Source organism: Pygocentrus nattereri, chromosome 20 (genome assembly GCF_015220715.1).
Source record: "Pygocentrus nattereri isolate fPygNat1 chromosome 20, fPygNat1.pri, whole genome shotgun sequence".
NCBI lineage: Eukaryota > Metazoa > Chordata > Actinopteri > Characiformes > Serrasalmidae > Pygocentrus > Pygocentrus nattereri.
In genome coordinates, this window is record NC_051230.1 from 20644575 (window position 1) to 20657532 (window position 12958).

Here is a 12958-nt window from a genome sequence, read left to right on the forward strand (position 1 = left end):
TAATTTCTCTCAAAGTGTGAAAACGGGCCATATAACCTCTATACACTGGCTGTCAGGGACAATGTTTAGGCACAATGCCTTGTTTTGACGTTTTCTGAGTAATGCTGGATTTTCTGTGTTGCTTTTTAATTAAGTACAAAAGGCTTTGGGTAGATTTTGCTTGACTCAGCTTCCTTTTTCTGTTCCAAATTATTAAAAAAAAACAGTGAAAAACTTTTGGCCCAAACATCATTTTAACACCTGAAAGGGTTAAATGCCAACAAGTGTAGACATCACAAAAAAGAATAAAATGTATGAGGTTTAGCATTATTCCTGAGGTACTTTTCAGTTGTTCCTTCTATTGCAGTTTTTGTAGTGAAAATGGGAAAACCTGTACAGCTTCATATGTCATATTATTGCAAAATGAAACATGCTTCTTTTTTTAAAAAAAACATTTATGAGCAAATCAATTATCAAATTTCTGTGTAATTTCAGTCACCCTGAAAGATTTCTACTTCCTTCTCGTTTCCTTTCTTGTGCCTCTTTAATGTCTCCTCCTTATGTTCTGAGTGGAACCCACAATGGTTCAGATTTGTAGCTATCCTCCAGAGGTTAGCTTTGAACTGTCAGTACTAAACAGCAAGCCCAACTGAAGCTTGAGTAAAGCTACTGCTTCCATCACACCCTTTAAAAATAATGTTTATGAAAACTAAGTACAAAGGACCCAAAAATCAAGCCTTAAATACTTTCTTACATCTACTGTCTGAGTCTTCAAAGATATTAGGGGAAACAACAGCTGTATACAAATTTTCTTCATCATGGGCATACCATGCCTCATGGAGCCATAACGTTAGCAATCTGTTTTCTGGCTCTGTTAAAGCATGAGTGAACTGCATGCTTTTGAAAGACAGAGTAACCCTAATCCAAAACTTGTTTGGCAGCTCTTTTTAACACAATGCATCACGCATCAATGCAAGTTGGAGTAAAAATAAACCCTGCTCATGCTCTTTATGGTTAAAGAAGTAGACTGTGGTGTAATGGGTTCAGAATCAGCTCTGTGATGGCCTTGAGTCAGCCCAACATGGTCCATTGGAGGTCTTTTACAGTATACGTAGCAAGTAATGAAACTCAAGCATGGCTAACAGGGTGTGGCTTAATCTGTCCTTGGCATAGACACTGTTTAATTCCAATGGGCTGATTTTACAGGGCTCACTATGTCAAATGCTTCAGTCAGGACAGTCTGGGGAACATTCAGAGGCCTTGTACTTTCAACAGATTTGTTTTACTGTCATGTCACTGAAGTTCTTCATAACACAGAAGAAAGGAAAAAATTTCTTAACATCTGTTAATGTAATCCAAAAAAAGTTGGAAGTTGAAATGTTCAGAGCCAGCATGTAACAGTCATTAACAGTCATCATTGCAGTGACTAATTATTTCTGTAGTCTTTAATTTAATCAGTCAATGAAATTAGTATGCCTTCTGATGATAGTGATGATGTGTACTTTGCCTAAGATGTGATGATTTAGTTTCCTTTATGTGCGTTTGTTTATGCTCCTTCGTGCCTGTGTGTTCGTGTATTTTTAGGGGGGTTCTCAATGGTGTTCCTGGCCCGCACCCACAGTGGAGTTCGATGTGCTCTGAAGAGAATGTATGTGAACAACGTCCCCGACCTAAACATCTTCAAGCGGGAGATTATGATTATGGTAAGCTAGGTGATTACCACACTTCAGACAGAGTAAGACTGCTATCTCAGTAACACCACATACATGGACAAAAGTACTGGGATACTAACACCCCACATCTACAGGAGCTTTTATGACATCCCTTTCTAAATCCATAGGCAATAATATGGAGCAGCTTCCACTCTCCTTTCTACAAAATGTTGGAGTATTGTCTGTGGAAAGTTTTGCTCATTTATCCAGAAGAGTGTGAGGTCAGACACTGATGTTAGATGAGAAGGCCTGGCTCACAATCTCCATTCTAGTTAATTCCAGAGGTGCTCAGTGGTGTTCAGGGCTCTGTGTGGGCCAGTCAAGTTTTTCCACACTAAACTCAACCAACCATCCTTTGTGCACTGGTGCTCAGGCATCTTGGAACAGAAAAGGGTCTTCCCCACAATGCTGGAAGCATATAATTGTCCAAAATGTCTGTCTATGCTGAAGCATTAAGATTTCCCTTTAGTAGGAAAATCCTATAGCATTATCCCTCCTCCACCGAACTTTACAGTTGGCACAATGCAGTGAGGCAGGTAACGTTGTAATAGTGTTTACCAAACCCAGACTGGTCAACCGACTGCCAGCTGATTGACTTTGGAAACACATGCCATGAAGCTCCCGGGGCAGAGTGTTTGTGCTGATGTTAATGCCAGAAGTTGTTTGAACTGAGTGTTGGTGGCGTTTATGCACCATGTTCCTCAGAACTCTGCGACCCCACTCTATAACATATGTGGTCCGTCACTTCGTGGCTGAGTTGCTGTGTTTACTAAACACTCCCACTCTTCAATAATGTCCCTCACAATAGAATACCTACAAATATAGCAAACTGACTTGTTGCAATGGTGGCATCCTATTACAGTACCACAGTTGAATTCAGTGAGATCTTTAGAGCGACCCTTTCTTTCACAAATGTTTGTAAAGGCAGACTGCATGGCTAGGTGCTTGATTTTATACACCTTTGGCAATGGGACTGAATGAAACACCTGAATTCAGTGATTAAGAGGTGTGTCCCAACGGTGTATTTCTTAAAGGTAAATATTGCAACATGCATCATTACAACGATAACGTTGAGGCTCTGTATGTTAATTTTCTCTTAAACTGAAGGCTCTTCCTACTCATATTTCAGGTCAGAGCTCAGGATACAAGATCCAGTTGTGAGAAACTTGTTGAAACATCTAATGTCTTTAATTCACACAATAGTCTTTCACACAGTACATAAGACTTAGTGTATTGACTCATGATTAGGGGAAACGTTTCTCGTGAAGCTTGTGAATGCAGTTGTCTTCTAGAGCAAATCATTCCTACAGTAACAAAAAAACTATGAAATTGTTTAATATACATAATATGAAATATGTAACAATTTTGGATCAAAATGTTCTCACCATGTAAAGGACAGATGGTGTTTTCAAATGCTTAAAAAAATAAATTGAGTTTTGAGGTTTTACTGTGACAGTGACAAAATGCAGTAAAGCTGGTGTTTATTTAACAGTTGTGGAATAATGAGTTTTGGCCAGATGTTAGCTTTCGTCAGGTTTTGATGAAAAAACTTCTTCCTCTGCTGGTGCTTTTGCTAAATCTGTTGCTCTGTTTGTCCCAACAGAAAGAGCTGTCAGGCCATAAGAACATAGTGAGCTACCTGGACTCCACCATCAATGCAGTAGGAGACAGTGTGTGGGAGGTTCTCATCCTAATGGAGTACTGTAAAGGTCAGAAAGACTGCTGCACTCCAGACAGCACCTTTTGTCTTCCTCTGCATTACTGATCATTCATAAAACATATTCACATACGCCTCCAGAACAGGTGAATGCTTTATGAATGATCATAAGAATGCTTTGTGAATGATCTCTAAGTGAGAGAAGATGTATATTATCAACACATTCTGTACAGAGAACACATTCCTGCATATTTTAACGTACCGTTACTGCTTATGTGCTGAATGTTATTGTATTGGTAAAATGTGGTCCATGCTGAAGTTATGGCACATTTTATGTTGATCATTTGTTTTCCGCAATATATAAATAAATAGAATTTGTGCACTAAAATTAACAGAAAAATGTCATATTTAAGTTTTTTCCCTTTAGAGGATGTGTTAATTTAACTTAAAAAATCAGCTAAATGTGTAATTTGACCAGTAGTGCTTAAAGTTTTTAAGATGCCTGTGTATTTAGGACTTGATTTCATAAGTCACATGAGCCTAAAAAATCTGATCCGGATTGTTCAGGTGAACCCAACTTTATTAAGTTAATGTTTTAACCACATTCTCTATGCAGTAAGGTTTTAACTTTTATTTAATAGTTAATAGTTAATAAAAGTCAGCAAACCCACCTTAGAGAACAGATTATTTCCTTTCATTTTATTTATGTATCCATAATAGACTGAATGAGGATGATAAACTGTTCAGAGCAAACCAGTTGGTTACATCAGTGGTTGTCATCCTGAAATGACAGTGTTGCATTTTGGGATGCAGTAGATCATAAAGATAGCTCTGGCTATGTACTGGAATATTTTTCTGGAATAATGCATCATTTGAGTATCTTTGATGTACTGGAGAAATTTGTTGTTTACGTACTGGATACTGCTTACTACTGTTGGGCAGAGTCAGTACATAAGCAGTATGTAGTAGACTATTTTAAATACAAAAATGCCTAAGTGCATAAATGGCACCGTTATCCTCAGTGTTATGGTTGGTGTTTTTTTTTTTTTTTTTTTTTTTTTTTTTTTTAATAATGATTATGAATTACAGTGTTTATGTTAAGGTTGGCTCTCATGTATAGTCTTTTTGCACCGATTATGTTCTTACAATATAAGATGGGTCAGATTTTCTTTCTCTCATAGCGGGCCAGGTAGTGAAGCAGATGAACCAGCGCCTGCATGTCGGTTTCAGTGAGGCTGAGGTCCTTACTATTTTCTGTGACACCTGTGAAGCTGTGGCCAGACTGCACCAGTGTAAAACCCCAGTCATCCACAGAGACCTGAAGGTAACATGTTTGTATGCTATTGTTCTGTTTGTATGAATAGAATAGCGATGTATAAACTTGAATACAAAGTATTACGTAAAACTTAAAACAGTAAAACTTTAATACTTGTAAAAGTTTTTGTAAAATAGGCTGTGTTGTCACACCTTGTCAATCACTGCATGTTTCAGTAGTTAGTAGCACTACTAGATCAATTTCTGAGTGTATTTACTCAGTATGCAGTGTGCTGTTGTGAATGAAACAACTTTATTTGAAATTGAACAGTATTGTGTATTTCGTATAGACAGAACATTTTTGTACCATGCGAGTATATAAATCTTAGGTTTTGTCCATACACAATGATCTATACAAACGTACAGTGTGAGTCACTAAGGGACATTTCTAAAACCAGACAGTGAATCTGGCTTGAATTCTGCTCAACCAGCCAAAAAAACTTCAACAACACGAAACGTGAGCTCCACAGATTAGCCTCAGATATGATTCCTGCTGTCACTTTGCCACAGAGAGATGAAACTGCGCGAGAGATGATAATCAAAACTATGAAAGTACTTTACTTACAGCTGTACAGAAGTGTTTTTCTGACAAGGATCATAACCCACTCTTCTCAACTACAATGCTACTCAATCCAGGGTCACTAATGTAGCATAGCTAGCTAAGGCATGTCATTTAAAATCAACTAGAATTTAAAGTAGAATTTAAAGTTGCACTCATTTATACCAACAATTAGAATAACAAGTACAAAAAAACATGCTTGTAGTTGGTCTGAAGAAAATGTTATTGATGCATGCTAGATTTAAAAATAATCAAGGTCTACATATAACTAGAAGAACTGTTTACACAGTAGTGAAATATAGAAAATAAAAATGTATTTTATGATTATTATTATTTTAAACCTGAGACAGCATGGACAGCCCTGGGCCTAGAGACCAACACCCTGCAGAGTTTAGCTTCTGCCCTAATTTAATGCTCCTGGTCCAGGTACTGAAGATCTTCATAAATATCTGAATGTTAGAGTCTGGTGTGTTGGATCTGAACTCTCCAGGACCAGGATTAGGGATTCCTGACTCAATATGTATATATTTTGTTATATACATATTGTGAATAACTTGGCTCAAGAAATGACAGCATCACTTTTGTTCAAGAAATGAAAGCATAACTGTGTCATTCTAACGTTACCCCGCCCCTAGTTTAGCTCTTGAGTAATTATGGTTGCACCATAAGCAGTTATACATTCTGTATAAAACCATGTGCTTGATTAAAAGCAGGAATGCTGAAGTTGAAAATGCAAGCAAAAACTCTTGCTCTTGGCTGGTGTAAGACGCAGAGGCTGCAGATACAAGAAAGTTAGGAGTCACAGCTCTGGCATAAGCGCAAAGTCAATTCATTTATGGTCTCTTTTTGTCCTTCCTTTCTCTGTCTTTTGTCTATTTTGAGACTTTAAACTCTGCATCTCGCACTGCTCCAGTGTGTAATTATATGTAAACGAAAAGAAGGAAAAGTGACAAAGAGAGAAATGAACACACTTTGTCCTGACCAGGGCTGCTAACAGTGACACCAGGCATCAATTCCCTGACCCAATTATCCTTTCTGCTACCATTATTAGCGACAAACATTAGACAAATCCTGGCCCGGACAGGGTTGTTTAGGCACAGTTTGATGGCTGATGCTGCCTGAAAGGAGCACGAACGCCTTTTGGCAGGAACCTGTGGGAACTTGCCAACAGTGCCAATCACCTGAATCTTCCTCTCTCGCCTGCCAGTGAGAAGTAATGAACAATGGCAGTTCTCAGCACTCCTTAAAGGAATACTCCATGTGAAAATGTTGACATTGTAAATAGGTGAAAACTAGTAACAGCCAAAAAGTTCAGGTCTACTGATTCTCACCACCTTTCTTTCATAGCTGGCCACACTTGCTTTTTGAGTGAAGTATTCCTTCCAAGAATTGGACAGAAGAAAATCTATTAGCCCTTTGCAATTTAAAAAGCTTTGGAGTGGGAATTATATTTAACTAATTTACTGTATTTTAATTTACATGATATGTTTTGCAGGTGGAAAACATCCTCTTGAATGATCAAGGGAACTATGTCCTCTGTGACTTTGGAAGTGCCACTCACAAAATGTTGCACCCTCTTAAAGATGGTGTGACTGCTGTGGAGGATGAGATTAAGAAGTAAGACCAGTGCTCTAGTAACCCCTTAAATCCACTACATCCTGCACATGTAAAAAGTCTATATGCTCCTATTGAAATGGCAGGTTTCTGTTTTTGTGCTGTAAAGCCATTAAGGCATTAAGAAATCAAGTAAAATTGTGTTGCACTTTAATGGGATATTGCAACCAAAAATTGCTCAGAATTATGAGGGAAAAATAATAGCAATCTCCAGGTATAGAGACTTGGCAAAGACTAACTGCTGTAATACAGGCAAAAGGTGCTTCAACAAGGTATTAGTTATGGGGTTGTGCACACTAACAACTAGGGTTTTTTTTTTCATTTTTTTTTTCATCTTTATCTGTTTGATTTTCTTTTGAGTTATGTTGGTTGCAAAGTTACACATCACAAACTGTAATGATTTGACTTGATTTATATACACAAAGTTTTTATATACACTTTAACTTGTATGTACGTTGTAACAGGCAGTTACTGATAAGGCATGAGACATATTTGAATGATCACGTTAGAGGAGTTGATGTATAAATGTCTGTCTATGCCTGTCAGTCTTTATCAGTCTTATTGAGTGTAACTAGAATCATGATGAAAGTTTGTATTACTTTGTCTAGTATGTAGTGTTAGCTAAGGAATGACTTATCATATTGTTCTTGTAGCCTCTGCTGTCTCTCCACATTGTGTTATTTACTGTAAGCCAAACTGGTACTTTTTGTTAAGTGAGTAGCAGTGATTTACACAGTTTTTACCTTTCTGCTAACACCAGGGGTCTCCAGTCTTATCCACAAAGGGCAGTGTTGCTGCAGGTTTTTTTCCAACAAAGTAGGAGCACACCTGATCAGTGGCTTGGAGAGTGAGACCAAATGATTTAACAAGTGAAATCAGGTGTGCTCCAGCTCCTTGTTTAGAATGAAAACCTGCAGCCACACCAGCTGCGGTAGGCTTGCTTAAGAGGTTTCTGACACTGTCATACTGGAGATAAGTGTCATACCTAGAATACCAAACATGCCTTGACTGATTGGCTGTGCTTACAGTAAGGAGAAAATTCTGTAAATGTGCTTTTTATTTATTTATGTTTGGTTGTGTGACAAATCGAAGCTGTGAACTGGCTTATGTAATCTCATGTAACACAGCAAACACCTTTGAACTCCAGTTACCTCTGTGTGCAGGTACACAACTCTGTCATATCGAGCCCCAGAGATGATTAACTTGTACCAAGGGAAAGCCATCACTACCAAGGCTGATATCTGGGTAAGTGCACACAGACACATGCTTTCAGTCCTAAACACTGTTTCTCCCTCCCCCTCCCCCTCCCCCTCCCTCCCCCTCCCCCTCCCCCTCCCTCCCCCTCTTCCTCCCTCCCTCCCTTCCTCTTCCCCCACCCTCCCTCCCTCTCCCTCTCCCCCCACCCTCCCTCCCTCTCCCCCTCCCCCTCCCTCCCTCTCCCCCTCTCCCCCTCCCCCTCTCACCCTCCCTCTCCCCATCTCCCTCCCTCCCTCCCTCCCCCTTCCTCCCTCCCTCCCTCCTTCTCCCTCTCTCCCTCCCTCCCTCCCTCCCTCCCTCCCTCTCTCCCTACCTCCCTCTTCCTCCTGCACATTTATGTTGATGTTGTTTGGCCAGGCAGGTGCAAAAAACTGCCAAACTGGTTTCCTTCACCAAAAAATACACTCATAAGGGGGAGGGAATCCCTGGTTGGGTTCTTCCTTTGTTTGTGTATCAAAGTGTATTAAAGGAAATGAAGTCTAATGTCAGTCCCATTAAGGGCTCAAGTCTCTTCCTTTATTTTGTTTCCTAATGCTTTTTGTGGTCATGTGTGGAAGTGTCGTTGGCTGAATTGGCTGATGTAAGCCAGCGTGATTTTAGCGGCATGATTAAGTAGAAAGATGGAAAGGAAGTAGGTACTTTTCCATTCTGCTGTGCTTCAGAATTGAACCAAACAAGCTGTGTTATCACCTTCAGACTGGCAAGAAAGGTTTAATTCATGAAGTTTATTAATGCTGGGAGAAATACTTTAGAAAATCAAGTGAACCGTAGTGTTTTCTTAACATGTGCTACAAGCCAAAAAGCATGGAAGAAAACTTTTGTATTTTCAAACACAATTACAGTAATAACATTTTATTAATTTAATGTCATGATCAGTGTTATTGTGTGTTAATGTAATATGTCAACTATGTAATGACTTGTGTTCTTTAGAGTAACCAAGTGTGCATATTTTTCTTGTAGACTCTACTGTCTCTTCACATTGTATTTACTGTAGGCCAAACTGGTAGCGGTTTTTATGTATTTTTATGTATTATGTACTTAATGCAAGAATTTACATAATTTTTACCTTACCTTGTTTGAAGACTGAGACCAACAGATTTAAAGCTTGTTTGGAATGAAAACCTGCACTTGCACTGGCCCTTTGTGACGAGTGGGCAGCCTTTCCCTTTGTAATCAATTAGCTAACTTGCTAACTGGAGCTAATATGTAAAGGATTTTTACACTCCAGCCATAATCATACAGACTGCATCCTTAAATCATCACATTCTTTCTTTTAACTTTGTGGAGTTGTTGAGTAATCAGATTCAGTTCATTCTGCCTCCAGCAGCACCTAAACAGGAATCGGGTGAATCTGATTAGAGCTGCAATAAAACAATGGGATCAGAAATTAATGAATAATCAGTTATACACTCTTTCTGTCCATTACTGTTTGCAAAAAAGAAAAAAAAATCACATTTATTTGAACAAAGTTAGTGTTGCTTCCAAAGTTTTGTCCTGCTGGGTAGAATATTTTTTAGACAATTAAAATGTAATTCACTTCTAAGTCTCTTATTTCTGCAAGCAGTACTACAGTCATTTGAGGCGCATGTCAAGATCCAGAGAAGAAAAAGGAGAGAAGCAAAGAAACTCTGTGTAGTTTCCTGCTTGGCTCTGTTCTAAAGAAAGGAGACAGCTCCATGCAGTAGAAAACTTCCTCTTCAGCTCACTCATGCTGTGAGGGGGAGAGCGAGAGAGAGACTGAGAGACTGAGTTCAGTTTACTTCCCTTGTCTTGCTAAACAAACACCTACGAAAAGCAAAATATGATTATAAACCCCTTAGAGAGATGGAAGGCTTTTCTGAACTCAGACCCCCCATGTGATACATTTTTGATGCCACAGCTTCATGGACATCATGTCAGAGCAGGCACAGATAAGAAGAGGAAACGCATGACGGTATTTCCTGTCAGCTTTTGACTTCCCCTAAAAATAGAAAGAATTCTACAAAACAAGCGCATCCAACATGTGCGTGTTTAACCTGAATAGTTTGATTTTCCTTTTAATGTACAGTCTCAAAAAGTGTCCTTGTGTTTTTTGTTGGTTTTTTTTTTTTGTGAAAATATGAATGAGTTTATATTTCTCTCTTTCTCTCTCAGGCACTTGGATGCTTGTTGTACAAGCTGTGTTTCTTCACGCTCCCATTTGGGGAGAGTCAAGTTGCCATATGTGATGGAATCTTCAGCGTTCCAGACAGTTCAAAGTTTTCCTCCAAAATGCACTGCTTAATCAGTAAGTGGCATCAGTCATGCCTTTTCACTGTAAGAAATTAGTGTGGTCTGGTCTAAAAAGAATAAACTCCGCATTAAGCTTGCAAATGGAAATTATCACAGGGGCAGAGGGGATGGTGTTTATCTTTCCTGTTGATAATTACTTGAGCATTACTGCCACCTTGTGGTAGTTGTTGAACACTACATGTCTTATGTTTGTTTACTATGCTCTCATTCATTCATAAATCCTTTCATTGAGATCTTCTCATTTGTGAAGTTCCACAGCTGTGGACTTATTCGCATTGAAAAGGTGATGATCAAATATATTGCAACCATCAGAGAGGAAGCAAGACTATGATTTGGCTAACAGCAAAATCCATCCTGTTTCATGTTACAAATGCGCATCATCATGACAGAACCTAAGAAATTTCAGCTATATCACCAAGACCTCTACACATGTTTGCATCTAGGAATGGATCTGTGCTTCCATTCCTCCCACAGCTCCTATATCCTGACTCATTTCTTTTGCTCACTCTCGTTTTTTTGTTTTTTTGTTTGTTTGTTTGTTTTTTGTTATCGTAGGATACATGTTGGAGCCGGATCAAGAGAAAAGACCAGACATCTATCAAGTCTCTTACTTTGCCTTCAGATTAGCTGGAAAGGAATGTCCAGTGCCAAATCTATTTGTAAGTCTTTCCAAAGCTTGTATGGTAATTAGAGCATGTTGGAGCAGTGCTGCTTAACTAGTTGAATGCAGTGAAGATTATTTTAAAGCAGTGCTGGTATAATGAGTGTTTGGCTTTCTGTTTCTGATGGCAGAACTCTCCCATCCCCACCTCGCTGCCAGAGCCACTAACAGCCAGTGACATCGCTGCTAAAAAGAGCCTGACAAAAGCCAGGTATTTGTGTGGAAAGTGAAATTGGTCATCTTTTAAATTAGCTTTTGAATTGAAGTAAATCCCATGATTTCCTTTGTTTTTATCCTTTTTAAACAGGGTCTATTTTGACCAATACTTTTTCTGCTTTTTATATACTGCTGAGCAAAAGTCAGTGACTACCCTTCATTTTTATCTTTCAATGCACTGTGGTTGTTAAGTACACATTATTCATTCTTCATAAATTATTTCTGAGGAGATAGATTAGGGAAGGTCAAATTAAAATAAGGAAGAGCAATTTTCCAAAACTGGATGTAAAAAAATAAATTAATTAATAAAATGAGAAAGTGAGAGTAACAACCATGCAAGACCTGGTAAACCACCAAACTGTCATCATCAAATAAACAGTAAATCTTTCATCTTTGAGAGATCAAGCTGCATTCTTGCTTCAGATCTTGTTTTCTGTCCATCTTTACACTGTGAAAGGAAAACTCAACACTATGGGTCCGAAATAATGTCTAGCTGTCAATAAACGGTCTTTGAAAAATTGAAATGGACAAAAAACTGCCAGTCATTCAAAGAAGCTGCCAGTGAACAATGTTTACTTGGGTTACTTGGATTGTGAAAAGCAGAAAGCACAAAGTTGTAAGACTGAGCTTTGGAGGTGTGAAAATTGATCAGTTCATACACATACATATGACAAAAAGGAAATTTTCACCCTTTCAGTGATAAAATAAAAAACAAATGATGCTGTAGATACATGTAGTATTCCAGGCTTGTATTTAGCAGTGACTGTGTTTACATTAATTGCTGCAGAATAACGGAGTCTGTGGGCCCTACGGAAACATCCATTGCTCCGAGACAAAGGCCAAAAGCTGCCAACAGCAACGTCCTTCCACTGCCTAACTCAGTAACTCCTGTGAAAATGACTGTCCCCTCTGGAACAGTCAGCAATGGTCAGAAATGTAAGGGTCTGTTTCTCATTTATACACATTTATTTCTGCCTTTCCTATTCTATACTTGGTCTGTACTATACTAGTTTAACATTTTCCATCTATTCTTAGCTGAAGTGCATGGTGAGTGTTGTGGTTTGGGTTGTGTGTACATACATGTGTGTTTTCATCAGCCCAAGGGAACGGACAGCAGGCAACTGTGCAGATGCAGAGCAGCAATCAGCAGAACAGAGTTTTACAGCAGCTGCAGCCTGGAGACCTAAGACTGCAGCAACTCCATCAACAACAGCAGCCACATCAACAACATAACATGCAACACCAGCAACAAGTCAATGCACAACAGCTACAGTACATGCAGGTAATGACCATTGTCAGTTTTTTTTGTTGTCTTTTTTTTTATTGTTTTATTTATTTATTGTTTGTTTGTTTGCACACCCATTGGATAGCACAGATTTTTGGAGTTTAATGTCTCCTTATTGTAACTGCTTGATTCTCTCAAATATAGTTTTCACAGATTGAGGCCTTGCAAACAAACAAAATTAGATGCAGAGTGTTTTCGACTTTTGATGAAGTTAGCTTGTGTTATCTAATTCACTAATTTTTGGAATGGGCTTGCACTACATTCGAGTGAAACATGAAATCCAGACCAAGGACAGGAAGTAAAAAGCAGAATGGACCCATACTAGGACCCATAAATTAGCCCGCACTGTGCTAGTTTAGACAATATTGCGTAAGAATGGTATAAACAGAAAATCACAACACATGTTGGATGCGATTTTCTGTTTGTACCTTCC

The 12958-nt window shown here is 38.7% G+C and overlaps 1 protein-coding gene across 1 annotated transcript in view; it reads left to right on the forward strand.

The window, feature by feature from the left end:
- The window catches only part of bmp2k (BMP2 inducible kinase), a 43737-nt gene that overhangs the window by 18397 nt on the left and 12382 nt on the right, over window positions 1–12958 (forward strand). Inside the window, exons 2-11 of the mRNA XM_037531594.1 lie at window positions 1564–1682; window positions 3295–3400; window positions 4530–4672; window positions 6717–6838; window positions 7999–8080; window positions 10226–10358; window positions 10919–11022; window positions 11156–11235; window positions 12028–12176; window positions 12338–12522. Of these exons, the coding sequence (XP_037387491.1) occupies window positions 1564–1682; window positions 3295–3400; window positions 4530–4672; window positions 6717–6838; window positions 7999–8080; window positions 10226–10358; window positions 10919–11022; window positions 11156–11235; window positions 12028–12176; window positions 12338–12522 (1223 nt within the window). The remainder of the gene's footprint in view (window positions 1–1563; window positions 1683–3294; window positions 3401–4529; window positions 4673–6716; window positions 6839–7998; window positions 8081–10225; window positions 10359–10918; window positions 11023–11155; window positions 11236–12027; window positions 12177–12337; window positions 12523–12958) is intronic.